The 26,989-nt window shown below is 43.8% G+C and overlaps 1 protein-coding gene across 2 annotated transcripts in view; it reads left to right on the forward strand.

Moving 5' to 3' along the window:
- Nucleotides 1-26,989, forward strand: part of PATJ (PATJ crumbs cell polarity complex component) — a 429,677-nt gene that overhangs the window by 332,980 nt on the left and 69,708 nt on the right. For both annotated transcript variants that reach the window (XM_030205409.1, XM_030205410.1), the window contains exon 35: nucleotides 25,966-26,049. In XM_030205409.1, the coding sequence (XP_030061269.1) occupies nucleotides 25,966-26,049 (84 nt within the window). The remainder of the gene's footprint in view (nucleotides 1-25,965; nucleotides 26,050-26,989) is intronic.

Here is a 26,989-nt window from a genome sequence, read left to right on the forward strand (position 1 = left end):
TGCAGTGTAATTACATATTAAATATTTTATAACCTGCAAGCAGATTTTGTTTTTGCTGAATTAGCCTTTATTTTATTTGTATTTAGCTTAATGCTTTTTTCAGTAGTAGCTCATGGTAAGTTAAATTCAGGTATAGTAGGTATTTTTCTGTCCCCAGAGGTCTCACAGTCAGTTTACCTTTTTAAGAAGTTTCAGAAGAACTTGAAAGGGAATGGAATAAGAAAGGAAACTGCTAATGTTCCTTTTAAGCTTGCAGGAAATTTTTATTTATTTGAAAACATTTATATGCCTTCTTTCAACAATTTTTAGCCTGATGTGTCTCTAGAGCAGCGTTTCTCGACCCAATCCTTGGGGCACACTCAGCCAGTAGGTTTTCAGGATATCTATAATATTCGGGAGATGAATCTGCATACCAAGGAAGATATCCTGAAAACCTGACTGGCTGGGGTGTACTGAGGACTGAGTTGAGAACCTCTCTTCTGGAGAAGCCTGAGATACAAAGGATAGGATATTTGTGAAATGAATTACAATCCTGCTGTTTGGAATTATTCTATTTCCCCCTACATATGACATATGGAATTCACATCAGTGGTGAGCCCATAAGATAAATCAATAAATTTAAAGGTGAGGATGAACAATGTGAAAAAAAGAAAAAAAAGTTTTTGAGACCCAATCTGATTGATGCAGGGAAGAAAGAACTGATTTTATAAAAGAACAAGCATCCAAAACACATTATTGCAATGGCGACCTAGATGGTTTGTCAGTGCTAGGCATTCATCTCCTTTGTTTATTAAATACTTTTCTGAAGAGATGGTGCTACGTGAGTCTCTTTGAGGCCCTGTTATTAAACTGCATTATGCACTAACATGCACATAATGCAGGAAAAGTATCCTAAGTATCCTTCGTTAGTTTTGCCATCTAAACGCACAGTTTTTTTTTTTTAATGGAGTGGATATGGCAAGAGTGGAGAGTGGGCATGGAAGTGGCAGTAGTAACCACTTAGTGTTTGCACACTATCGCAGTGTAACTGGGAATGGAGGAGTGGCCTAGTGGTTAGAGCACTGGTCTTGAAATCCAGAAGTGGCCGTTTCAAATCCCACTGCTGCTCCTTGTGATCTACATGGAATGCTGCTGAGTGGAGAAATGGCCTAGTGGTTAGTGCAGTGGAACATCGAATGTTGCTACTATTTGAGATTCTGTTGCTACTATTTGAGATTCTACATGGAATGTTGCTATTATTGGTGATTCTACATGGAACATTCCTGAGTGGAGGAGTGGCCTATTGGTTAGAGCACCAGTCTTGTAATCCAGTGGTGGCTGGTTCAAATCCCACTGCTGCTCCTTGTGATCTTGGGCAAGTCACTTAACCCTCCATTGCCTCGTACAAAATTAGATTGTGAGCCCCTCCAGGGACAGAGAAATACCCAGTGTACCTGAATGTAACTCACCTTGAGCTACTACTTAAAAGGTATGAGCAAACTACAAATAAATAAAATAAATAAAAAAATAACTAGTTACTGCAGGGTTAAATAAGAGCCCTTATAGGAGGCAGTAAGTTCTCCCGCATTAATTGTTTTTTTTTAATGGCCAGGGGCTAATGCTGACATTAACACATGACCAGAAATGAAACAAATAGAAAAAAGGCTATTTTACAGTCATGCTAGGAATAGGCTTAGTGTGCAGGAAAGACCTGCGTGAAGGCTTGCTAAGCCCATTTACTAGCACAGCTTAGTAAAAGGGCCCCTTTATCTCTGGTTTAGTGTTTATTCTGTCCCCTTTTTAGGTTTGTTTTTAATCCATTTTCTGTATCACCAAATATCCATAGCCACTTATGGGAATCTATTTAAGGTGTATTTTTGATATCACTTTGAAGTTTTATTAGAGAAGGGTTTCCACAGTAAGATGAATCCATATACATTGCAGATCCAGCATATGCAAATTGATTTTATGCGTATTCATTACGGATATCCTGAAAACCTGGCTGGCTGTGGGAAGTTGTGCACTAGTGAAAATCAGTTTCTCTTCCTCAGTAGACAGAGGAGATGATTAGTAGATATGCTGCTGGAACGTAATGACTCAATCAAGGCTTGTGTTGCTCACCAAATCTTTGCATAGGATTTGTACATTATTCAAATAAGCTATTTAAGCTCATCATTTTAGGAGTGTGTTTGCTTAATTAAAATGCAAGTGTGGCTTTTTTCTGTAACAAAAAAACCACCATGGAGATGAAATTAATTGTTCTGTATAAGCTGAATGTTCTTCTGTGAATTACTTTCATAGGAAAGGAAGACAGTCCCTTGACAAATATGCCTTTGTAATCAGGAGTTCTAAGTTTGGATATTTATTATAGAAGCCCTATGCACGTTTTTGACGTGTCTAAACAGACATTTTTATGTCGGGGTAATTCAGTGCAGGTTGCCTAAAGTTAGGCGCTAATATGCTGCGTGAATTCTATATTTCCAATTCTCCGAGGACAAGCAGGCTGCTTGTTCTCACTGATGGGTGACGTCCACGGCAGCCCCTCCAATCGGAATCTTCACTAGCAAAGTCCTTTGCTAGCCCTCGCACGCCCGCGCGCACCGCGCATGCGCGGCCGTCTTCCCGCCCGAAACCGGCTCGAGCCGGCCAGTCTTCTTTCGTCCGCACTCGGTACGGTTGTGTTTTCGCCGTGTCGAGCCCCGGAAAGTCGACCTCGCGCGTCCTTTTTCTCTTCGACGTGTTTTTTTCTTCGGAAAATCTTTAAAAATTTGTTCGGGAAGTGCTCCGGAAGCCCCCTCGGGTTTTGTTTTGCCCCTTCCCATATTTCCAGACTTTGCCCCGGTAAGTTTTCTTTCGTCGTCGGGGTAGGCCTCTTTTCGGCCTCGGTCGAGATTTTTCTCCCTCAAAGTTTTGGTGCTCACTTTCGTCATTTCGGATTTTGATTTCGCCGGCGTGATTTTTCCGCCCATGACATCGAAGCCTTCCAGCGGCTTCAAGAAGTGCACCCAGTGCGCCCGTTTAATCTCGCTCACTGACAGGCACGCATCGTGTCTTCAGTGTCTGGGGGCCGAGCACCGCCCTCAGGCCTGTAGTCTGTGTTCCCTTTTGCAAAGGCGGACTCAGGTAGCGAGATTGGCCCAGTGGAACGTTTTGTTCTCGGGCTCTTCGTCGGCATCGGCACCGGGGGTATCGTGTGCATCGGTGTCTTCAGCGTCCAGAGCTTCATCCTCGGCCGCCAGTGCATCGAGTGCATCGAGGCATCGGACCTCTGCATCGGCGCCGAGACATCGGATAGCTGCATCGACGTCGGTGGTACCGGGACCTCGTCTGCTGATGTCGTCGGACGGTGGTGCATCGTCTGGAGTGCAGGTGAGGGCTGTCCATTCCCCTGCTGGTGGCGGTGAGCCTTCGGGTGGGTCTCCCCCTACCCTGAGGGCTCCTGCGGTACAGCCCCCCTGAGACCGACCTCCTTCGGCCTCGGCCCCGAGGAAGTGATGGCTGGATTCTACGTCCTCCTCGTCGGTACCGGGAAGCTCCGGTGACATGCTTCGTTCCAAGAAGTCGAAGAAGCATCGTCACCGGTCCCCTTCCCTTGTCGGTACCGAGAGCTCTGGGTCGCCGAGGGAGTCGGCACCCAGCAGGCATCGGCACCGAGAGGACCGCTCACCCTCTGTTCAGGAGGTGTCGATGCGCTCCACTCTGGACAGCCCGGAACAGCCTCCACGCCCGGAACAGGTTCTGACGTCGACGCCTGCATCGACTTCCATGCCTTTCTCTGCAGCCGCTCTAAACGAGAGCCTCCGGGCCGTTCTCCCAGAGATTCTGGGAGAGCTGTTGCGCCCTACCTCTCCGGTACTGGTGGTGCTTGCGCCACCGGTACCGTCGAGCGTGGCGCCGGCATGTCCATCGCCCGAGGTGAGGTCTCCGGCGTCGGTGCCGCGAGCGGTGCCGGCTGCCGTCGCCTCCCAGGAAGGCTCCCCGACTATGTCGGCGGAGGGAGCTTCGCCGATGCGGGCGAGGGAGTCTACCTCTCGACGCCCCCATCGTAGACGTGACTCCACAGAGTCGAGTCGGGCGCGGTTGCAGACACAGGTCCGTGAACATGTGTCTGACACCGAGGGTGAGGCCTCGTGGGAAGAGGAAGAAGACCCCAGATATTTCTCTGACGAGGAGTCTGAGGGTCTTCCTTCTGATCCCACTCCCTCTCCTGAAAGACAGCTTTCCCCTCCTGAGAGTCTGTCTTTCGCTTCCTTTGTCCGGGAGATGTCTACGGCCATCCCCTTCCCGGTGGTTGTGGAGGACGAGCCCAGGGCTGAAATGTTTGAGCTCCTGGACTATCCTTCTCCACCTAAGGAAGCGTCCACTGTTCCCCTGCACCATGTCCTCAAAAAGACATTGCTGGCGAACTGGACCAAGCCTTTAACTAATCCCCACATCCCCAAGAAGATCGAGTCCCAGTACCGGATCCATGGGGACCCAGATCTGATGCGCACCCAGTTGCCTCATGATTCTGGAGTTGTGGATCTGGCCCTAAAGAAGGCTAAGAGTTCTAGGGAGCATGCTTCGGCGCCCCCGGGCAAGGACTCTAGAACCTTAGACTCCTTTGGGAGGAAGGCCTACCATTCTTCTATGCTCGTGGCCAAAATTCAGTCTTACCAGCTCTACACGAGCATACACATGCGGAACAATGTGCGGCAGTTGGCGGGCTTGGTTGATGCTCTCCCCCCTGAGCAAGCCAAGCCTTTTCAGGAGGTGGTCAGGCAGCTGAAGGCGTGCAGAAAATTCCTGGCCAGAGGGGTGTATGACACCTTTGATGTTGCGTCCAGGGCCGCTGCTCAAGGTGTGGTGATGCGCAGGCTCTCATGGCTGCATGCCTCCGACCTGGAGAATAGAATCCAGCAGCGGATTGCGGACTCGCCTTGCCGTGCGGATAATATTTTTGGAGAGAAAGTCGAACAGGTGGTAGAGCAGCTCCACCAGCGGGACACCGCATTCGACAAGTTCTCCCGCTGGCAGCCTTCAGCTTCTACCTCTACAGGTAGACGATTTTTCGGGGGAAGGAAGACTGTTCCCTACTCTTCTGGCAAGCGTAGGTACAATCCTCCTTCTCGACAGCCTGCGGCCCAGGCTAAGCCCCAGCGCGCTCGCTCTCGTCAGCAGCGTGCGACTCAGCAAGGCCCCTCGGCTCCCCAGCAAAAGCAAGGGGCGAGCTTTTGACTGGCTCCAGCAGAGCATAGCCGCCATCCAAGTGTCAGTGCCGGGCGACCTGCCAGTCGGAGGGAGGTTGAAAGCTTTTCACCAAAGGTGGCCTCTCATAACCTCCGATCAGTGGGTTCTCCAAATAGTCCGACAAGGATACACCCTCAATTTGGCCTCAAAACCTCCAAATTGTCCACCGGGAGCTCAGTCTTACAGCTTCCAGCACAAGCAGGTACTTGCAGAGGAACTCTCTGCCCTTCTCAGCGCCAATGCGGTCGAGCCCGTGCCATCCGGGCAAGAAGGGCTGGGATTCTATTCCAGGTACTTCCTTGTGGAAAAGAAAACAGGGGGGATGCGTCCCATCCTAGACCTAAGGGCCCTGAACAAATATCTGGTCAAAGAAAAGTTCAGGATGCTTTCCCTGGGCACCCTACTTCCCATGATTCAGGAAAACGATTGGCTATGCTCTCTGGACTTGAAGGATGCCTACACACACATCCCGATACTGCCAGCTCACAGACAGTATCTGCGATTTCAGCTGGGCACACGTCACTTCCAGTACTGTGTGCTACCCTTTGGGCTCGCCTCTGCGCCCAGGGTGTTCACAAAGTGCTTGGCTGTAGTAGCAGCAGCACTTCGCAGGCTGGGGGTGCACGTGTTCCCATATCTCGACGATTGGCTGGTGAAGAACACGTCCAAGGCAGGAGTCCTGCAGTCCATGCAGATGACTATTCGCCTCCTGGAGCTACTGGGGTTTGTGATAAATTACCCAAAGTCCCATCTTCTCCCGGCGCAGAGACTCGAATTCATAGGAGCTCTGCTGGATTCTCGGACGGCTCGCGCCTATCTCCCAGAGGCGAGGGCCAACAACTTGTTGTCCCTCGTCTCGCGGGTGCGAGCGTCCCAGCAGATCACAGCTCGGCAGATGTTGAGATTGCTGGGCCACATGGCCTCCACAGTTCATGTGACTCCCATGGCCCGCCTTCACATGAGATCTGCTCAATGGACCCTAGCTTCCCAGTGGTTTCAGGCTGCTGGGGATCTAGAAGACGTGATCCACCTGTCCACGAGTTTTCTCGAATCCCTGTATTGGTGGACGATTTGCTCCAATTTGACTCTGGGACGTCCTTTCCAAATTCCTCAGCCACAAAAAGTGCTGACCACGGATGCGTCTCTCCTGGGATGGGGAGCTCATGTCGATGGGCTTCACACCCAAGGAAGCTGGTCCCTCCAGGAACGCGATCTACAGATCAATCTCCTGGAGTTGCGAGCGATCTGGAACGCTCTGAAGGCTTTCAGAGATCGGCTGTCCCACCAAATTATCCAAATTCAGACAGACAACCAGGTTGCCATGTACTACGTCAACAAGCAGGGGGGCACCGGATCTCGCCCCCTGTGTCAGGAAGCCGTCACCATGTGGCTCTGGGCTCGCCGTCACGGCATGGTGCTCCAAGCCACATATCTGGCAGGCGTAAACAACAGTCTGGCCAACAGGTTGAGCAGGATTATGCAACCTCACGAGTGGTCGCTCAATTCCTGAGTGGTGCGCCAGATCTTCCAAGCGTGGGGCACCCCCTTGGTGGATCTCTTCGCATCTCGAGCAAACCACAAAGTCCCTCAGTTCTGTTCCAGGCTTCAGGCCCACGGCAGACTGGCATCGGATGCCTTCCTCCTGCATTGGGGGGAGGGCCTGCTGTATGCTTATCCTCCCATTCCTCTGGTGGGGAAGACTTTGTTGAAACTCAAGCAAGACCGAGGCACCATGATTCTGATTGCTCCCTTTTGGCCGCGTCAGATCTGGTTCCCTCTTCTTCTGGAGTTATCCTCCGAAGAACCATGGAGATTGGAGTGTTTTCCGACCCTCATCACGCAGGACAAAGGGGCTCTTCTGCATCCCAGCCTCCGGTCCCTGGCTCTCACGGCCTGGATGTTGAGAGCGTAGACTTTGCCTCTTTGGGTCTGTCAGAGGGTGTCTCCCGCATCTTGCTTGCTTCCAGGAAAGATTCCACCAAGAGGAGTTACTTCTTTCTATGGAGGAGGTTTGCCGTCTGGTGTGACAGCAAGGCCCTAGATCCACGCTTTTGTCCTACACAGACCCTGCTTGAATACCTTCTGCACTTGTCTGAGTCTGGCCTCAAGACCAACTCTGTAAGGGTTCACCTTAGTGCAATCAGTGCATACCATTACCATGTGGAAGGTAAGCCGATCTCGGGACAGCCTTTAGTTGTTCGCTTCATGAGAGGTTTGCTTTTGTCAAAGCCCCCTGTCAAGCCTCCTACAGTGTCATGGGATCTCAATGTCGTTCTCACCCAGCTGATGAAACCTCCTTTTGAGCCACTGAACTCCTGCCATCTGAAGTACTTGACCTGGAAGGTCATTTTCTTGGTGGCAGTTACTTCAGCTCGTAGAGTCAGTGAGCTTCAGGCCCTGGTAGCCCAGGCCCCTTACACCAAATTTCATCATAACAGAGTAGTCCTCCGCACTCACCCTAAGTTCTTGCCAAAGGTCGTGTCGGAGTTCCATCTGAACCAGTCAATTGTCTTGCCAACATTCTTTCCCCGTCCTCATTCCTGCCCTGCTGAACGTCAGCTGCACACATTGGACTGCAAGAGAGCATTGGCCTTCTATCTGGAGCGGACACAGCCCAACAGACAGTCCGCCCAATTGTTTGTTTCTTTTGATCCCAATAGGAGGGGAGTGGCTGTGGGGAAACGCACCATATCCAATTGGCTAGCAGATTGCATTTCCTTCACTTACGCCCAGGCGGGGCTGGCTCTTGAGGGTCATGTCACGGCTCATAATGTTAGAGCCATGGCTGCGTCGGTAGCCCACTTGAAGTCAGCCTCCATTGAAGAAATTTGCAAAGCTGCGACGTGGTCATCTGTCCACACATTCACATCTCATTACTGCCTGCAGCAGGATACCCGACGCGACAGTCGGTTCGGGCAGTCAGTTCTTCAGAACCTGTTTGGGCTTTAGGATCCAACTCCACCCCCCGAGGGCCCTGTTTGTTCTGTTCCAGGCTGCACTCTCAGTTAGTTGGTAAATTTTTTAGGTCAATCTCAGTTATGTCCTCGCCATTGCGAGGCCCAATTGACCATGGTTGTTGTTTTGAGTGAGCCTGGGGGCTAGGGATACCCCATCAGTGAGAACAAGCAGCCTGCTTGTCCTCGGAGAAAGCGAATGCTACATACCTGTAGAAGGTATTCTCCGAGGACAGCAGGCTGATTGTTCTCACAAACCCGCCCGCCTCCCCTTTGGAGTTGTGTCTTCCCTTGTCTTGCTACATATGAGACTGGCCGGCTCGAGCCGGTTTCGGGCGGGAAGACGGCCGCGCATTCGCGGTGCGCGCGGGCGCGCGAGGGCTAGCAAAGGACTTTGCTAGTGAAGACTCCGATTGGAGGGGCTGCCGTGGACGTGACCCATCAGTGAGAACAATCAGCCTGCTGTCCTCGGAGAATACCTTCTACAGGTATGTAGCATTCGCTTTATACGCATAACTGCTATTATAGAATACTAATGTAAGTCAGTATTTACATGCCAACATGGCGGCATGGCTGCTTACACTATGTCAGTGGCTGGAGTAAATATCTACAACTAAATGTTTCAGTTCCATGTGTCACTGTCAGTATTCTTAGTGCGTAAGTGCTGGGCACATCCCTGATCTGCCTATGCCCCTCCCAAGTCCACACCCCCTTAGCAGTTACATGGTAAAAGATTTTCATGCTAAGGTTATAGAATTATGACTAAATGCAGTTGCGTGCATAACTGCAATGGAGTGCCAATTAGCATCATTTAACTCCAAATTATTGGCAGTTAGTGCCAGTTAGCACCTAATTTATCAAATAAATTATGTACTTAACTATGCAAGTTTATGCTGTAAGCACAGAAATGTGCATGCAGGATTATAGAAAGAGGTGGGGGGGGGGGGGTCTAGGTTTTAGCAAAGTGCTTCTTTTTGTGCAGTTCTTCATTGGCAGAATTAGGGGAGGTTCTCTTGTTTCCCCAGTGTTTCTTGTCCCTTTCCAAAGGCAATATAAGTTTTGGCAACATAGATGTATAAGTTTGTAAAATGGTTAACATTTAGTTATTTATATTTATTTTAAAAATTCTAGTCCACCTACAGCTAGGCAGATCACAGATCAACATATGTAATAAAAGAGACAATGAAACAGTAACAGGCACTGAATTATACAATATTCAAAATAAAACAGACAAAATCAACCCCATGCATGTTCAAACAAATATGTCTCCCAGATTTGTGGACCCGCTATCAAGAATACAGTGTTCCGTGTATTACCATATGCCACAGTTTGCAATTTAGCATTCGCCAAAAACTTCAAATTTCATACCAGAAGGATCTAATGGGTTGGCATTCTTGAATTACATCTTTAAAATATTGAGGAACACAAACAGAGTACAGTGCTTGGTGCATCAACTGTACCGCCTTGTACTGTACTCGAGCGTGGACAGGTAACCAGTGCAAAGAGCAATAAGATTGGAGATACATACTCAAACTAGGACACATTCACCAAAAATCGAGCAGAAGCATTTTGTATCACTTACAATGCCTGTATTTTGATTTTGGCAAACTCAAATACAGCGCATTGCAGAAATCAGTACGTGATATCACTAAAAGTTGCTTCACAGACCGAAAATCACATTGTGACAACATAGGTTGCAACTTTTCTAACAGATGAAGCTGAAAAAATGCTGACTTAACCACCTGCAATATTTGATCCTTCATAGACAGTAAAGGGTCCAAAATTACGCCCTTCATATGCATAGATTCCTGTACTGTCAACACAGAATCACCCAAACTCACAGACCGACATTGTAAAAGATCCGCATCCTTTCCTACAAACATCAATTCAGTTTTACTAAAATTTAAAACTAATCTATTCGAACACATCCATTTTTGTATAGCAGACATAACAATCAGCTATAGAGGAGCCAGCTCTGTGGATCTAGTGGGTGCTGAGCACCCCCAATATTGAAGGAGCTCTTTCATTGTGTCCGGGGAGGGGGGGTTATTCATATTGTCTAGCACCCCTAATCATTTTGAAACGCTGACACTTCTGCATAGATAACCCTCACCAAATACAGAATATAAATCAGAAATAAAATTATGAAAATAAAAATTAAACTATTAACCCTAAAAAGTCAAACTCGGCATGTGCCAGAACACTGGAGAAAGACAACAAATTCCTTTACTCTTATATTTAACAGGATATGTAGACATCCACAATGCACATTTCCCAAAACTAACATATTCCAGTTCATAAATTCAGAGTTTTGGGAAATGTGCATTGTGGATGTCTTCGTATTCTGTTAAATATAAGAGAAAATAAATAAAGATAGTTTGTGGTCAAAAGTGCATATAGGTCCAGTGTTTGCACCCACAAAGACTTAGTAAGGGTATCAAAAATGTACCTCAAAATTGAGATTGAGTTAGTGGCTCAGTAGTAGCACTATATACTGCTGTGTATAGAATCCAAGTTCAATTCGTTGGCCAAGCTTGTGCTCCACCTGGGGTTGAGGATATGATAGAAGGGTAAAGGTGCAAAGGTCATATATCTGATATACCACCTTTCTGTGGTACAACCAAAGCGGTTACATTTTATTATATGCAAATACTTTCTCTGTCCCTAAGTAAATTCTGTTCTAGTGCTGACATTATTATAATTCAGAGGCTTGAAATGTCCTTGGTGCTCTAGCTTCTGTCCCTCATGACATAATGGTATTTCTGAGTTGCCTGGATGATGGATGAGAGCCTGAACCCTTATTCTACTCTTCAGTTTTAACCATTTTGATTTGTATGTGTCAGCACCGGGATGAAGGGAGCCACAGTCCCCATACAACAGTAACATCTAGTGGCTAGCTAGGATTCTGAAGAGATACCTGACGCATGGCCTGTGGTGAAGGATTGTAGTCACTGAAGTTGCTAGGTTAAGTGAATTTGGGAGTAGGCTATAAAATAAGAGAGAGAAACCTCTATATATTGGCAAATCATAGCCCAAAGGAGACTGGATCCAGTTGACCTGGAAGATCAAAGGAACAAGAAGAAATTGCTTCTTTATAAGTACAGAACATTATACTATGGCCCGAAGTATTCATTTTGGAATCATATTCACCTTGAACTACTGAGAAAGGTGTAAGCCAAATTCAGATCCCAAAACTACTGTGGTCATACTGGTATATAGCTATGATTCTTGTGAACAGTGCTGATGACATGTTGGTGGTGACATGAATTATTATAACCCTGCAATCAATAATTCCTGCCTTTGTGTTGTTGATGCAGACTATGGAACGAAAGGGCAAGCCCTTGACACCCTGAGGGAGAGCATAGATGAAGCAGGGAGAGAAGCATATTTTACTTTGAGATCATGAAAAGATTTTGTAACACCTAGGTTGTTGAAAGAAGTATTGATGTTAAAAATTAGTTTAATGGGAAAAATATATGAATTGTTCTGGAATGATTAACAAATTTTGTTTTGTTTATAAATTACATTAATAATCCCTTATGTAACTTTATGCTATAAATGTATGTAATTTATGTATGTGTCACACACTGTGTCTGGAAAAAAGTAAGGCCCCTAAACATTTGCAATAACAACCTCAAACCTGCACTGAATTAATAAAACTTTTACGTGCACAAAAGTGACATCTATTTGTGTCACTGACACCAAATTACATAGGAATCCCTCATCCTGTTTAAGAGATTTTTAATTTTTACAAACTGCTGCCACAAATCTCAGTTTCTGACATGACTGATCTGACTTACACACTGATGTCATCCATGATGTCATTGCAGGTTGATAAAATTTATTTATTTATTGTGAACATTTATATCCCGCATAATCCCACCAAGGCAGGCTCTATGTGGCTTACAATGTTTGATGAAAAGTACAACATAATAGTACTAGTGCAAAGCAGAGAATAAAGTAGATGAGGGGAAGAGCGGGAAACAGCAGGGGAAAGGAAGGCGGAGATGCAAAAGATCAAGCAGCTGAGGAGAATGAGCGATCACATAGGTAGGTCTTTAGGGATTTCTTGAATAGTCTGTGATCGGTAGTCTCTTTTAACGTTGATGGCAGAGCGTTCCAATAACGGGGACACTGGAAGCAAAACGAAGAGGCAAAGAGCAGCTTGTATCTTAAGTTCCTGCGGTTAGGAAAGTGGAGATTGAGATAGGTGCGGGACAACTTCTCAGAATTTCTGAGCAGGAGGTTGATCAGGCTGAACATATAGGCTGGAGCATCCCCATATACAATCTTGTGGGTAAGAGCACAGACTTTGAATTCAATCCGTTCTTTGATCGGGAGGCAGTGGAGCTTCTCACGAAGGGGTGTTGCTGCCTCAAATCGAGATTTGCCAAATAGCAGCCTCGCCGCCGTGTTCTGCGCTGTCTGGAGTTTCTTGAGGGTGTGCTCCTTACAACCGGTGTAGATTCCATTGCAGTAGTCGAAATGGCTCAAGACGAGGGAATGGATTAGTGACCTGAATAGGGCAAATGGTAGGTACTGCTTGATAAGCCTAAGGGACCTAATGGAAAGGAACATTCACTTCGTAATTGACGAGACTTGAAGCTCAAGAGTCAAATGGGGATCCAGAATGACCCCAAGGAGTTTCAGACTTGCTGCGACAGGAATGGAGAAGTTCTGCGCAGTAACCATGCCCGGTATAGACTTGATGAACTGGGAGGAGAGGATAAGGCACTGCGTTTTTTCCTGATTAAGCTTCAACTTAAATGTGTTAGCCCAAATGACCATGATAGCGAGACTTTCCTGAATTTCTGCTGAGATTTCTGCCATTGAAGATCGGAAGGGGATGTAGATAGTCACATCGTCAGCATAGATGTAGGGATTCTGGCCATGGTTGTGAAGGGCCGTTGCTAGAGGTATCATCATGATGTTGAACAGGGTAGGCGAAAGAAGATCGAGTTTTAATTAAAATAATCAGAGTTGAAAAGGATACAGTACTAGAAGATCATATTTAAACATTCGGACTGTTCATGTTATTACATTAGCTGTGTTGGAAACGCTAACGTTTGGGAGTTATTAAAAATTTGACATCTAAGTAATGTTAAGGTGGATTTCTATGAAACCAAACAACATTGCTTGAAATAGATGCCAGTTTGTGCATGTAAAATTTTAGTTAATTCAGTGCTGGTTTGCGGTTTTTATTGCAAAATGTTTAGGGGACTCACTTTTTTCCAGACACTGTGTGTGTGTGTTTGTGTGTGTGTGTATATATATATATATATATATATATATATATATATATTATAATCGAGAGCGAGAAAATATTTGTACTTAATAAATTGTAATAAATATTGTAGATTTATTAAAAGACTACACTGTTACCATGACAACACATATTGGGGTCCTTTTACCAAGTTATGGCAAAAGTTGGCCTTAACGCGCCCTTATGTGGGTTTTCCCCGAACACTAAGACCATTTTTTTCCTGCATCCATAAAATGGTCAATTTTCTAATTTTTGAATTAATATCATGCGTTAATGTTGCTGTTAGCATGTGGCCATTAACAAAAGTAGCGTGTGAGCGCTTACCACCACCCATTTTGTAGGCATTAAAGACTCACATGCTAATCCCATGCTAATCAGTGGGCGGTGATGTAGATTCACTGATTAGCACAGAAATTCCTACTCTCTGCCCCACTCCCTGACACACCACCTCCATGGAAAAAATTTAAAAATTATTTTCCATGTGGTTTGCTGGCACTAATGCCGAGCTTACCACAGAACGTCTGAATGTGTCCCATGGTAAGATATTTTAGCACACATTAGTACCTAATACAGCCTAGTAAGGCCCCATTATTTTCCACAGGTTGCACTCTATGAAATAGGACCATTTATATATAATAATGCTGATGGCATTAGTACATGCTAATTTAGTATTGTACTTAAGTAAATATAGCCCTTTACCCTATGGAAAAGTGTACAGTTTACACATTATCGTGTCATTACAGTTAAATATTTTAGCCACAAAATGCATCCTTGAAACTCTATAATGAAGAGTATTATGTGGTTGGCAAGTGTCTGGGCTAACTGTGCCTGTGCCTCTGGTATTGTTGGATGAAATCATCTTTCCCTAATCTTGCACAAAATTCTGCATATTTTTCCCTCTTCTGAAAATCTCTCACCTTAAATTGCTACAGAAGACCGGGAGCTTTGCCTGATGTCTATTTTTATTTGTTTATTGGGATTTATTTGCCATCTTTTTGAAGAAAATTCATCCAATCAGGGTCTAAGGCATAGCTAACCCTCCAATTTTGGGAATGGACTGGAGAGGGCTAACACATTGCTCCCTCCCTCCTCCCCTGTGTGTGGGGAACGACTTCTGCCTTATGGGAAGTAGTGTGAGGAGGAAGGGAGCAGTGACACTATATTTATTTGGCTGGCAAGGCTTCGGCATCCCCGCCAGCAGAGGTAAAGGGGTGCTGCAGTTCTAGAGGGGGCCTGAGCCCAAAGTGAGGGGCCTCCAACGTGCCTGTTCTTCCCCCCCCCACCCCCCCGCCAATGGCTAACCCACAGGGCCGTGTACAGCAAGAGTAACCTGGACCTAGGCAATAAATGCAGCAGTAAAAATATTCAAATGACAGTACACATTAAGGCATAATATGCTACTTAAAATGTTAATGCAATGTACATTAAAACATAATAGCACAGACAGAGGTGTACGAAACAAACAAACAAAAAAAAAACCCTTCAACACTGGTAATAACTCTAGAGCAGGGGCAGGAAATCTCTGAAGGTTGTAAATCAGTCAGTTTTAAAGGATAACTCTGTTGACATGCATGAATAGATCTGCATTAACAGCCGAGGACTTGCTTTCTCAGCAAATAAGAATTGCTATAGTGCTTGGACCTACATCAGAAAGGAGTGTGCAATGAAACTGAAAATATTGAACATTTTTCATTTAATTTAAATTTCAGTGACTAGAGCTTTAGTGATCATGGCGTGTGTATCTTTGAAGATGTTTCCTTTATTATTTCAGAGAGGACATTTGATATAGGGATTAAAGGTTGGTTAATTACATTTCTAGTCTGCTCTCCACTATCAAAGCAGAGGGCTTTAAAATATGAACTCTGCTCCTGCTAGTTTCTAGGAGGGGTGTGCTGTCATTGAAAAACAATATAAAAAATGCAACACAGTTTTTGTTTAAAGTAATTTGTTTTTCCAAAAAAAAAAAAAAAAAATCCCCGCAAAATGAAATGTTTTTGTGTTCTTTCCCACCCAATGAGAATATCTGCCTGTCTGTGTGGAGACAAAATAACTCTCTGAAATTTAATAGAATGGAAACTTGACATGAGGGAGAAAAAACAATACAAGGAGTTTGAAAATGTGCCAAATTGGACTGGAGTTTCTAGAGAAATTAGCCACCTCCACACCCACCCCACCCCCCCCAAGCCAAATGTCCCAGTGCATTTCTATGGGAGAAGTTCTAGGTTCTTATCATTGAAACTTACTGAAATGTAGCATATAGACAAGGGGGTAAGGCAGTTTAAAATATGGAATTCCTTATTCTTCCAGACCCCTCAAACTGCCTCATCCCCCAAATATGATTTCCCCCTTCTCCCCCAAACAGGGGCATAGCCAAGGGTAGGCCAAAGAATATCTGTTCCTATCCATTTTTGTCTCAAGCTCAGCATCACACCAGTATTGTAGCTGGCAGGATTCCCCAGACCCCACTAGCTGGACATTGGCAGCCTAAAGTTATGTTGAGGTGACAGGGAGAGGAAATGTATGCTTATCCAACTTATGTGTTGACCCTGTCCAAAAATTGACTTCTGGCTATGCCACTGCCCAGAAGCTGTCTCCACAGCTCACATACTGCCCCACACCCAAAAACTACCCCATCCCAGACCTGCCTTGCCACCTACATACTGCAGCTAAATGCAAAAACTACCGTTCTACAATTGCAGCACCTCCCTGCAAACTGCCCCATAACATAATACATGTAACTCCCTAATCCCATATTTCTCTTGTTTGTCTGACTTGATTAGATTGTAAGGTATGTCAAGCAGGGACTGTCTCTTAGGCGTTTGTGTACAAAGTGGTGAACGTCTAGTAGTGGCATAGAAATAAGTAGTAGTAATCCCCAAAAAACTGCCTCATCTCCTAAAACAACCCTCCTGCAAATCCTAAACAACCGTCATAAACTGTACCTTCCCAAAAAAACTACCTCCCGCAGCTTCCACACCACCCTGCATGCTTTTCCTATACTCAAAATCCCCTGCAAAGGGCACACCCCTCAAATTGCCATTGCGAACTGCTTCATTGTTAAAAAAAAGAAAGAAAAAGAAAAACACTACCCCACCTCCAAAACTACCCTTGACCCTGCGAACTGCCCCACCCCCAATAACCTCTCTGCAATTACTGCACACCCCAAAATTACGCTAACTGCAACTGACACAACACCCCACAAGCTGCCCCACTCCCAAAAACTGCCCCTGCAGCTGTCCCAGTATCCTATACATTTTTCTACCCACGAAAACCAGGTCCCCCGCAGCTACCTCTGCATGTTCCAAATTTCTCCATCCCCTAAAACTAGCCACCTTTCAAGTGCTTCCCCAACCCCAGCTATCCACTCCCCACAGAGACAATACACGTGCAGTGCACACATAACACAGGACAGATACACATACACACCCTCCACAGATATACAGATATTTTTCTGAATAGCATGTATATGCAGTTCTCTAGTCTCCCCACCCTCACCCCTTTATACTGATCCTACTAGAGGGCGACAAACTGGGGGTTTCGGTTTCAGCCAAAACCAAGTTTACAGCTGAAATTTCTGCCCAGTTTCAGCCAAAACCAAAGGTGAAATCGTGGTCCTCCCCCTGGCAGAATGCAGGCCTCCCCAGCAGAGAGCCACCCATTCCCTGACCTTAAGCGTCACCCTTCCATCACACATAAGCCCTCCCAGTGCCTACCTTAGAAACTCTGCTTGGTTTAGTGACCTCATCAGGGGCAGGAATAATCCTTTGTTGCTCCTGCCCAGTGAGACCACTAGACCACCAAGGCTTCTAAAGTAGGCCTGGGGAGGAGGGTCTGCGAATGGTGAGTAGCTGTGCTTGAGATCGGGGGGGGGGGGGGGGGGTCCTGTTTAAGCCAAAAATGCATTGACCTTTTTGGCCGAAACCAAAGCATGGCCAAATCTAGATTTTGGGCCGGTTTTTGTGCTGAAACTGAAATTTGGTCAGCCTCTAGAGCCTGCTCTGTTTGCTCCCTTGTAGCTAGTAACAGAGACTGTAGGTAGGATTTAGCCAATGTGGAGGCAGAGGACTAGAAGGCAGCTCTAGTCACAGGAAGGGAGGAGGTGATCTGGAAGATATTTCTGTGCTGTAGAAGTGAAACTTTTACATATGATTGGGGGGGGGGGGGGTGGAAGACAAATGAACCCCCCTCCAAAGAATGCCCCAATACATTTCTATAGGCAGCAGCTACAATATATATACACTGATTAACAGTAACATAGCAATTTGCTCCTTTCAAATTGTTTTCCCCTCTCATTTCCTCTCCTAATCACAGACACACAGAAAGCAAGCACAAGTACACGCACACACATTTACATGTAGAGGGTTTGGAAAGAATTTTATGAGCCCTGCTTTCCCCACTTGTTTTCCATATAACATATGCCAAAACCATTTAGTGCATGCTAAATGTAACTTGGACTGAGCATTTTAATGTGGTCTTCTCAAAAAAACTACAGACCACTCAAAATACTGTTGCATGCCTCATATGTAGATCAACACGCTTCACCAAAGCAACTCCTCTTCTTTATGATCTACTAGTAACGAAGGCCCATTTCAAATCGCAATGAAACGGGCGCTAGCAAGGCTCCCCTCTGGCCCTTTGTGACTCCGTGTGTCGCCGGCCCCCCTGCAGCCTCCGTGCGAGAGCTACAGTGCAGTACAACGTTGGAGCTGAGAATGTGCTCCGCCCTCAACGTCATAACATTTGACGCGAGGGCAGGGCCCACAGACTGTGATTTTGTGTGGCTTCAGAGCTTCAAACTTACGAACCTGGCTTCAGTGACGTCAGTGCAAATAGAACGTTGAGGGTGAGTTTTATATATATAGATATTGGCTACCAATAAAAAATAGAATATTGTTCAAGTTAAGCATACTCATTCACCAAAGTCTATATGGCTTAGCTCCATCATAAATGAACAATCTCATTGAATTACCATCACGTAATGCCCATTATATCATCCAGAGAATATCTCTACTTACATTTCCCCAATTGCAAGAATTGACATATAAAACAATTCATACTGCCAACTTTTCATATCAAGGCACCAAAATTTGGAACTCTTTACCTAAAACAAATGCACAAACGATTACTTATCATTTCAAAGTCTACTGAAAACCCATTTTTTCAGCTTAGCTTTCCAGCAAACAAAGAATTCTATTTGAGTAGAATGTACTTTTGATATTAATTATATTATATTGTATCCTCCACTAATTCTATATTGTCTTGGTTAATTGAGTCTTTTACCAACTCATCTCAATCAGTTTACCCAATCTAATCATAATGTATAACCATCGTTCCAGTCAATCTTCTTACTATATCCATCTCCCTCCAAGAAATGCTGCATCCCAAGATAAGCATCACTTGACGTTATATCTGTTTTTACTAAGTCACTGCTCCCTCCTGACCTTATCCTGCATTTCTGGGGTGCTGCTGCATCGGAGTCCACCCAATGGAGGACTTTGGAGCTGAACCGGAGCCCCGGCCAGGAGTGAGTTCCCACATGGCCTGAAACTGCTGGCCCCGAGGATCATCCAGGCTCCCAGACAGCTGGAGACGAGAGGCCTGAACAAATGTCACATCGGCCTGAATGAAGGTGCATTAGTGGTGGAGGTGATCCCCTTGAGGGAAACAGTGATGCCTATGTCCCTGCCACCTCCTCGCTTATATTGGCGCCGGATCGCAGAGAGAACTGCAAGGGAAAAGACATGGACTGAACCCACGCTGTGCTGAACTCCGGACCTGCTGAGGTTTGCGAAGAAAACAAAGAAAGGAAAGAAGTGGGAGAGTAGAGGAAAGATTAGCAGATGATAAAGTAGAGAATAAAGAATAGGGAAGGAAGGGAGAGTGTCAAGATGGCAGCACGCAGCTGAGCGAGCTCTGCACCATTCGGAGATCGGCGCTCTGAAAAAAAAAAGTAAATCCTCTTACCTATGCTGCATACCAAAAGGAAGGGTACGGTCCAGGGGGAAGCCTCGACAACCCGGACCTCCTCTCCACATCAGGCTCCGATAGAGCGGTTCATCTCGCGAATTCCCATCCAAAATACCGAGAGGAGCCCGGCTGTACTCCAGGAGGGGGAAATCCTGGAGGACTTGGGCCTAGATGTCACCTTATCTCTTCCGGTGCTCGATCCACCGCCCCACCCAGAAGGACGCCAAAGCCAGAGATGACCCGTTGAGACCGAAGTGGTTACCACGGGGACCTTATTCGAAGGCACTGGAAAAGCGCAACCTGAGGGGACGCAAAGGCCAGTAGGCCCGAGGACTGAATGGAAGCAAGTAAGATCAGCTCCTGGGACGGTATCGTTGGAGAATGTTTGGATAGTTCTCCAACAGTTGGCGGTTACCGTTGAAAAATCTACAAAGGAACTTTCCTCCCTAGTGAGTACAATGAATAATTTTTCTGAGTCTTTGGCTGATATAAAAAAGGAATTTACTACTCAAACAACAAAGCTTAATCAGGATGTGAAAAAGCTGCAAGATTTATCCTCAGAGCTAATAAAAGACAAAACTATAATAACTAGAAAGATTAATCAAATTGAAAATTACAATCGGAGATTAAACTTACGCATTTTAAATTTCCCGAGAGAAAATAGAATATCACCGTTAGATGCCTTTAAAAAATATCTGGTTGAAGTTTTACAATATTCCTCAGAGTTATTACCTCCTGTAAACAAAATCTACTATATAAGAAATAAATCTTCTGATACACCTACAAGTAATGAGGCGCAAACAGCTTTAAATGTATCTGATCTGCTTGAAGCTACTTTATCAGAACAATCAGAAAGAAAGACTTTAGTGGTTCAATTTGTTTTTCAGCAGGATGTGGATGCTGTTAAAAAAATATATATTTTCGTAAAATGAATGAACCATTTTGTGGTAAACCTGTACGTATTTTTCAAGATGTCACAAAACAGAAACAGGACATTAGAAAGTTGTTTTTGAGTATGAGAAAGGAGACCCAAGACTTGGGAGCCTCCTTCTTCTTGAATTATCCTAGTAAATGTACTATCAAACATGAAGGTTTAAAATATATTTTCTTTCAGCCAGAGCAGCTAAGAGTTTTTCTTGATTCTAGGAAGATATAATTCCTAATGGTTATTACCCAACTGATTAAGCTAAAGAATTGATGGATGGAAAATGCGTGCTAAGCCTATTCTTAAATGTTATATTTTTCTTCCTTCTTTTTGTTTCAACCCCACTATTCTTATGTATGCCCCCTCTCTGTAGCCTTTTTTGTGATATAAAAAAGACAATTATTGTAATCCTTTATTAATTTATTCAGGTGGATGGTGTAATCCTATAATATTTTCCTGTCTGCTTTTCTGAAACAAGAATCTCTTGTAATGTAAAACTTTGAAATTATAAATAAATAAATAAAAAAGAATAGGGAAGGAAGGAAAAATTAGGAGGAGACAAGGGAAGAAGATAAGAGGGTAATAAGAAAAAAAAAGGGAAGGAAAATAAAGGAAAACAAAAGAAAAGAAAAGGGAAGGGTAGGGAAGAGGGAGGGAATTGATAAAGGGAAAAAAAAACAAAAGAAGAAAATAAATAACTAAAACAAATACATTAAAAAGGGAGAATAATATGCAGGAACTGTCAACTCACACATCAAAGGAACCAAAACCTGCCCACAAAAGTGGAGGAGACATAGCTAGAATTTTACCACCTCTACAGCACAAGGGATAGCCGCTTAACCACGGACACAACTCCCTTCTAACAGAGACCAGAAAACACTGACCTTTCCACTCATTACAAAGGGCAAAATGCACATCACAAGAATTCTAGTTAGGCTAACCACTCTAATGCTATTAACCACCTCAGAAGCTTTAACAGAAGGAGAAAACAAAATACAAATACTATGCAAGCAGTATCACCCATCGATAAACATCGCCTACCATTCAAGCAAAGCTCAAAAAGATGTTTGGACTGACTTGAGCAACAGATATCACTCAAAAATGGCCCTAACACAACAGAGAATCAAGAAGGCAACCAAACAAAACAGGTATAAAATTAAAATAAGATAGGCTAAAACGAAATTCTATAAAACAAACAGGTAGGCACGGATTATTGAGAAACGAAAAAATTATACAGTCTAGTAAACAACCTACTAAATACCAAACCACTAACAAAAACAATGAGCCCCCATCAGTAAATGAACTGGTCAGACACTTTGTGAAGAAACAGTGTGTTTTAAGCTTGTAAAATGTATTGGATATTTCCCTGTTTTAATTATGTCTGACGTGTATTTCTCCTATTTGGCCAGCAGATGGTGCATATTTATGCTTAAAGCTGTTATAGGGAACTGAGGGGCCGTTTTACTAAGGTGTGCTGAAAAATGGCCTGTAGTAATGTAGGTGCGTGTTTTGAGCGTGCGCACCTGCAAAAAATGCCTTTTTTAATTTTTTTCCAAAAATGGACGTGCAGCAAAATAAAAATTGTTGTGTGTCCATTTTGGGTGTGAGACCTTACCGCCAGCCATTGACCTAGTGGTAAAGTCTCACGCGGTAACCGGGCAGTAATGACCTACAAGTGTCAAATGCCACTTGGTATGCTTCCAATACGCGCGTCCAAAATTATTTTTCAGATGCGAATATCGGACACACGCCAAAAATGAAATTACCGCAAGAGCCACGTGGTAGCTGGGCGGTAACTCCATTTTGGCGCACGCAGACACTTACATGGCTTAGTAAAAGGGCCCCTGAGTGTTCTTTTTCTTTAACACAAGCAGGAAGCAAGCAGCAGTATACGTTTAAAACTTGTTGACTGGGCTCTGATTGGCCTGGAGTTTGAAACTACCCAGTAGTGCTGACTGTGGCTTCAGTCAGCCTGGAAGAAGAAAGAGATCTCTTTGCTAAGGCTCTGAACAATTATATGCCCTGAGCTTCCCAAGTACTGTTTAGACAGTATGAAATGTTTTAGTTAGTTTTCTAATTGATCCATTTTTCAGTTATTTGTTACTGTTTGCCAATTGCACATTTTTGTCCACTGTTCCAAGTTCTGAGAATAAAAACAATTGTTTGTTCATTCTGCTTGTCTGGGCTAATAAAGAATCCTGGTGGCTTGTGTGTTGAGTCGGCAGGTGCAGGCAGACCTGAGCTGTGCTGGGGATAGACCCTTTAAGTGGCCATTGGGTAACCTCAGGTGCGTGACTAGGTGTTTCATGACACACTCGAGGAAAAGATCCTCAACCTAAGAAAGAGCTTAACACAAGTTGCCACCAACCTAGATATTTTTATTGACAAAACGGATTATCCTGTTGAAGAAACCCTAATGGACAGAACCTGGATGACATTCCCCCCACTCACACATGTCCTAATTACATTCAGAAAGCACCTCCTGACCGATTCATTGATCACCTTCCTCCTATCTCAACTTCGTGTTCACGGAAGGTCGATTCCCAATAAAAGAAGGGCAACATACTGCTCACTTCTATCCCAAAGGATACCAAGAAGGACATCAAAGAAACCTCTGACTACAGGCCAGTAGCATCCATACCTCTAATGACCAAAGTAATGGAAGACATAATGGCCAACCATGTAGTTGACTAGATAGACAAATTCTCCATACTTCACAACTCCCAATCAGGCTTCAGGACTCACTACAGCACAGAAATGGTGCTGATCACTAGTGAAATTCAAAAAAGAAATATCAATTGGGAAAAAACATTCTCCTATTACAGTTAGACATGTTCAGTATATTCAACATGGTTGACCACCACATCCTACAAAGTATACTCAATAAAATCGGCATCGGAGGAAAGGTGCTCAAATGGTTCTGTGGATTTCTAACCAACAGGTCCTACCAAGTAAAGATGAATTCCACAATCTCTCCCCCATGGAAAGCAGACTTCAGAGTCCCCCAGGTCTCACCAATCTCTCCAATACTATTCAATCTAATGATGGCACCCCTTGTTTAATCACTATCCAGACAAGACTACAACCCCATCATATACGCCGATGATGTAACAATTTTTATCCCTTTCATGAAGAATCTGTCATAAATTACCACCAAAATCTCAGCATAAACACCATGGAAACCTGGGCTTCAGGGTTCAAACTAAAATTGAACAGGGAAAAAACACTTTGCCTAATACTAACATCACCACACAACACAGAACTCTTCACAAACAGCAACACCATGGAAACACCCATCCGAATAGCAGACAAACTTAATATTCTAGGAGTTACCATCGACCGCAACCTATCCTTTGATGACCAGGTTACAAACACCACTAAGAAGATGTTCCACATTATGTGGAAACTCAAGTGCATAAAAAACTATCTCCCCCGGAGATGTATTCTGCACAGTTGTGCAAACCATGGCCCTCGCCTATGTAGACTACTGCAATGGAATCTACACAGCATGAAAGGAACAAATATTAAAGAGACTACAAAAAGCACAAAACATAGCAGCTAGACTTATATTTGAAAAAAAAACGATTTGAAAGAGTGAGCCCACTACTCCAAAACTTACACTGGCTACCTATCAAAACACGCATATTCTTCAAGATATGCACCTTGGTTCACAGAATAATCTTCGGCCTCGTTCCAGAATATATGGTTGGCTTGATAGATCTACCACCACACAATGCAAACAAGAACGCAAGATCCTATCCAGCTCTTCATTATCCCAAATGTCAAGGCCTAAGATACAAGTCTACACATACAACCAGCTTCACGTACGTTTACATCAAAAACTGGAACTCTCTACTGAAAGACCAAAAGGAATGAACAACTACCTAACATTACAAAAACAACTGAAAGCTCATCTCTGCAGGAAATTCCTGTCCAATGAAATCACATAGCTAAGGAGATCCCGGTCTCCATACCACATCACATCACATGATAACAGACATATAGGAGATGGCCCCGAGTACCTGAAGAATAGGATGATCCTCTACACACCTCCAAGGACACTAAGATCCTCCCAAGGAGTATCCTTAAGCATGATATGTTACCTGCAAACGAGCCTTCTCTGTGTTAGCCCCAACCTCTGGAATGCACTCCCTAAAAGACTCCACACAAGACTATCTCTACTTCAGGAAGCAGGTGAAAGCTTAGCTCTTCAACCAGTCCTTTAATGGAAGAAGTAACTAACTTTGTTGTTAGCCTCACTAACACATTCAAGGAGTGACACGGGCTGCACATACTGCAGCAGGACATGTTTATCCACTCCTACCCTAGCTGAGATATTTAACCATTTCTCTGACCTCATGTTCATCTTTGCTTATACCCTACACTGTCAATTAAAATGTTATATTATGTTTTGTGTTGGCATTGTAAGTAGTATACTATGCCATACTTTGTATTGTTATTTGAATATTTTTACTGCTGTAATTGTCTATTGCTCATGTTTGATTTATTCTTATTGTACATGGCCTTGAGTGAATTCCTTCAAAAAGGCAGTAAATAAATCCTAATAAATAAATAACTCAACCAGGCCAACGATGACCCTCACAACTTGTTACTTGTGTGTCTGAGTTAATTGTAAGCCACATTGAGCTTACTACTAGGTTGGAAAATGTGGAGTACAAATGCAGAAAATAAATAAATAATGGCTTTATATATGATGTATATTACCATCTGTTTACGAATCTGAACATGTTACTGTTTTACTAATTGTTATGTAAGCCACATTGAACCTGAGTTCCTTGGGCTAATGTAGGATAAAAATGCAGTACATAAATAAAATAAATAATGTGTGTAAAATCATTTAAGGTGAGAAAAACAACCAAAAAACAATACTGAATAAAATTTGAGTAGATTAACAAAAACATGGGAAAAAGAAAACAAGCCTTGATTTGCTTACTTTATTTATTTTTTGTCTATTAGATTGTAAGCTCTTTGAGCAGGGACTGTCTTCTATGTTTGTGCAGCGCTGCGTACGCCTTGTAGCGCTATAGAAATGCTAAATAGTAGTAGTAGTAGTGTAGAGTTGCTTTCTAAACTTAATCTGGTTCAGTATGTATCTAAACAGGTAACGTGTTTCACAGCACAGAACCATCTACTGAAAAAGTAGTGTTACATATTCCAGTCAGCCTTAATACCTTGGATAGAAGCAACATCAAGTTTAATGATCCCAGAAGAGCACCACATTCAAAGAGAGTAAGGGCATCCCTTAAATACTTAGAACAATTGTCTTGAATACCTTTAAAGATTAGAGAAATGGTTTTAAACTGAATTCTAAAATGAGCAGGAAGCCAGTGTAAACTTTTAAGCATTTGATAATGTGTTCTTATGTTCCTAGAGAGCACTGCATAAATATGGCAGGACTTCTGTTTTCAGCTTTAATGGAAGAGATCATGATGCAACATTAAGATCTTTTTTTTAATTATTAGTATTCTGCCTTATTATACCATTGCAGTGGGTGATTAGCAATGTGCTACTTTCATGGTGCTTCGTGAAATACCTTCAGTATTTCACTGTTATATTCCTGGTTGCTGTTGCAAGTTGACATATTTTATTCTACATATTAAACCATGTGTAACTATTTCCCCCAACAGGATGCAATTGTCATACATGAGGTTTATGAAGAAGGGGCAGCAGCTAGAGATGGTAGACTGTGGGCTGGTGACCAGATTCTTGAGGTAAGCTCATTACAGCTTTGCTGTGCATATCTTTGGTTCTGTAGTGTAAGTTAGCATCTGGTATCTGTCTGCCGTATAGCATACCATCTAAGTTATGAGCTCTAAACTTATTCTCTAGTAATCAAACAATGATGTTGCTGGATTGTCTCCAGATTTGTTTTTATGCAAATATGTGATAATTACACAAGCTAACATATCAATTATCAAAACAATTCTGACAATATGTGTTCCCTTGGATTTCTTGTGAAACACTTAAGATCTAGTGTTCTAAAAATTGGGATTTGTTTCTAGCACATTATATGTACAGAAACCAGGGGTTTAAGTTCACAATTGAGTTTCTGTTTGAGTTGAGAGATGTGTGCATGTATTAGACCAGGGCATTCAATCGTGACATTTCTTGTGGCTTGTTTGTTAGACCTATAATTATGCTTTGGTTTTTCTTTTTTATATTTAAAATCAGTGCTTACGCTATGGGCCTTTTTACTAAACTGCAATAAAAATGGATGCTTTCTGCACTTTCTGATAATTAATGCACAATAGCTGCAAAGCCTCAGATTTAAGTTTTGGGGGCATGCCCAGGATCATATGCGGTGAACCCAGGACACCTGCATTGTGGAACCCCACCTATTGAGGTGGCATTAAGTAAGCTACACTATCTGCCACATTAAATCATCGTAAGTAACTGTAACCGCTTTAATTTGTGCTCAATAAGTTACTAAGGCGTGCCTAAAAATGGTCTGCATACCTGGAAAAAAGACATTTTGTTTTGTGCCGGAAAATGAATGTGAGGCAAAATTAAAACCAGCACGTGTCCATTTTCGGCCTGAGACATTACCATCACCCATTGACTTAGCGGTAAGGTCTCACTCACTAACCGGGCAGTAAGCGTTCAACGCATGTCAACTGCCGGTTACTGCCGGGTAAGTGCAACACGGTAGAA

The sequence above is a fragment of the Microcaecilia unicolor genome, chromosome 6 (genome assembly GCF_901765095.1).
Source record: "Microcaecilia unicolor chromosome 6, aMicUni1.1, whole genome shotgun sequence".
Classification (NCBI taxonomy): domain Eukaryota; kingdom Metazoa; phylum Chordata; class Amphibia; order Gymnophiona; family Siphonopidae; genus Microcaecilia; species Microcaecilia unicolor.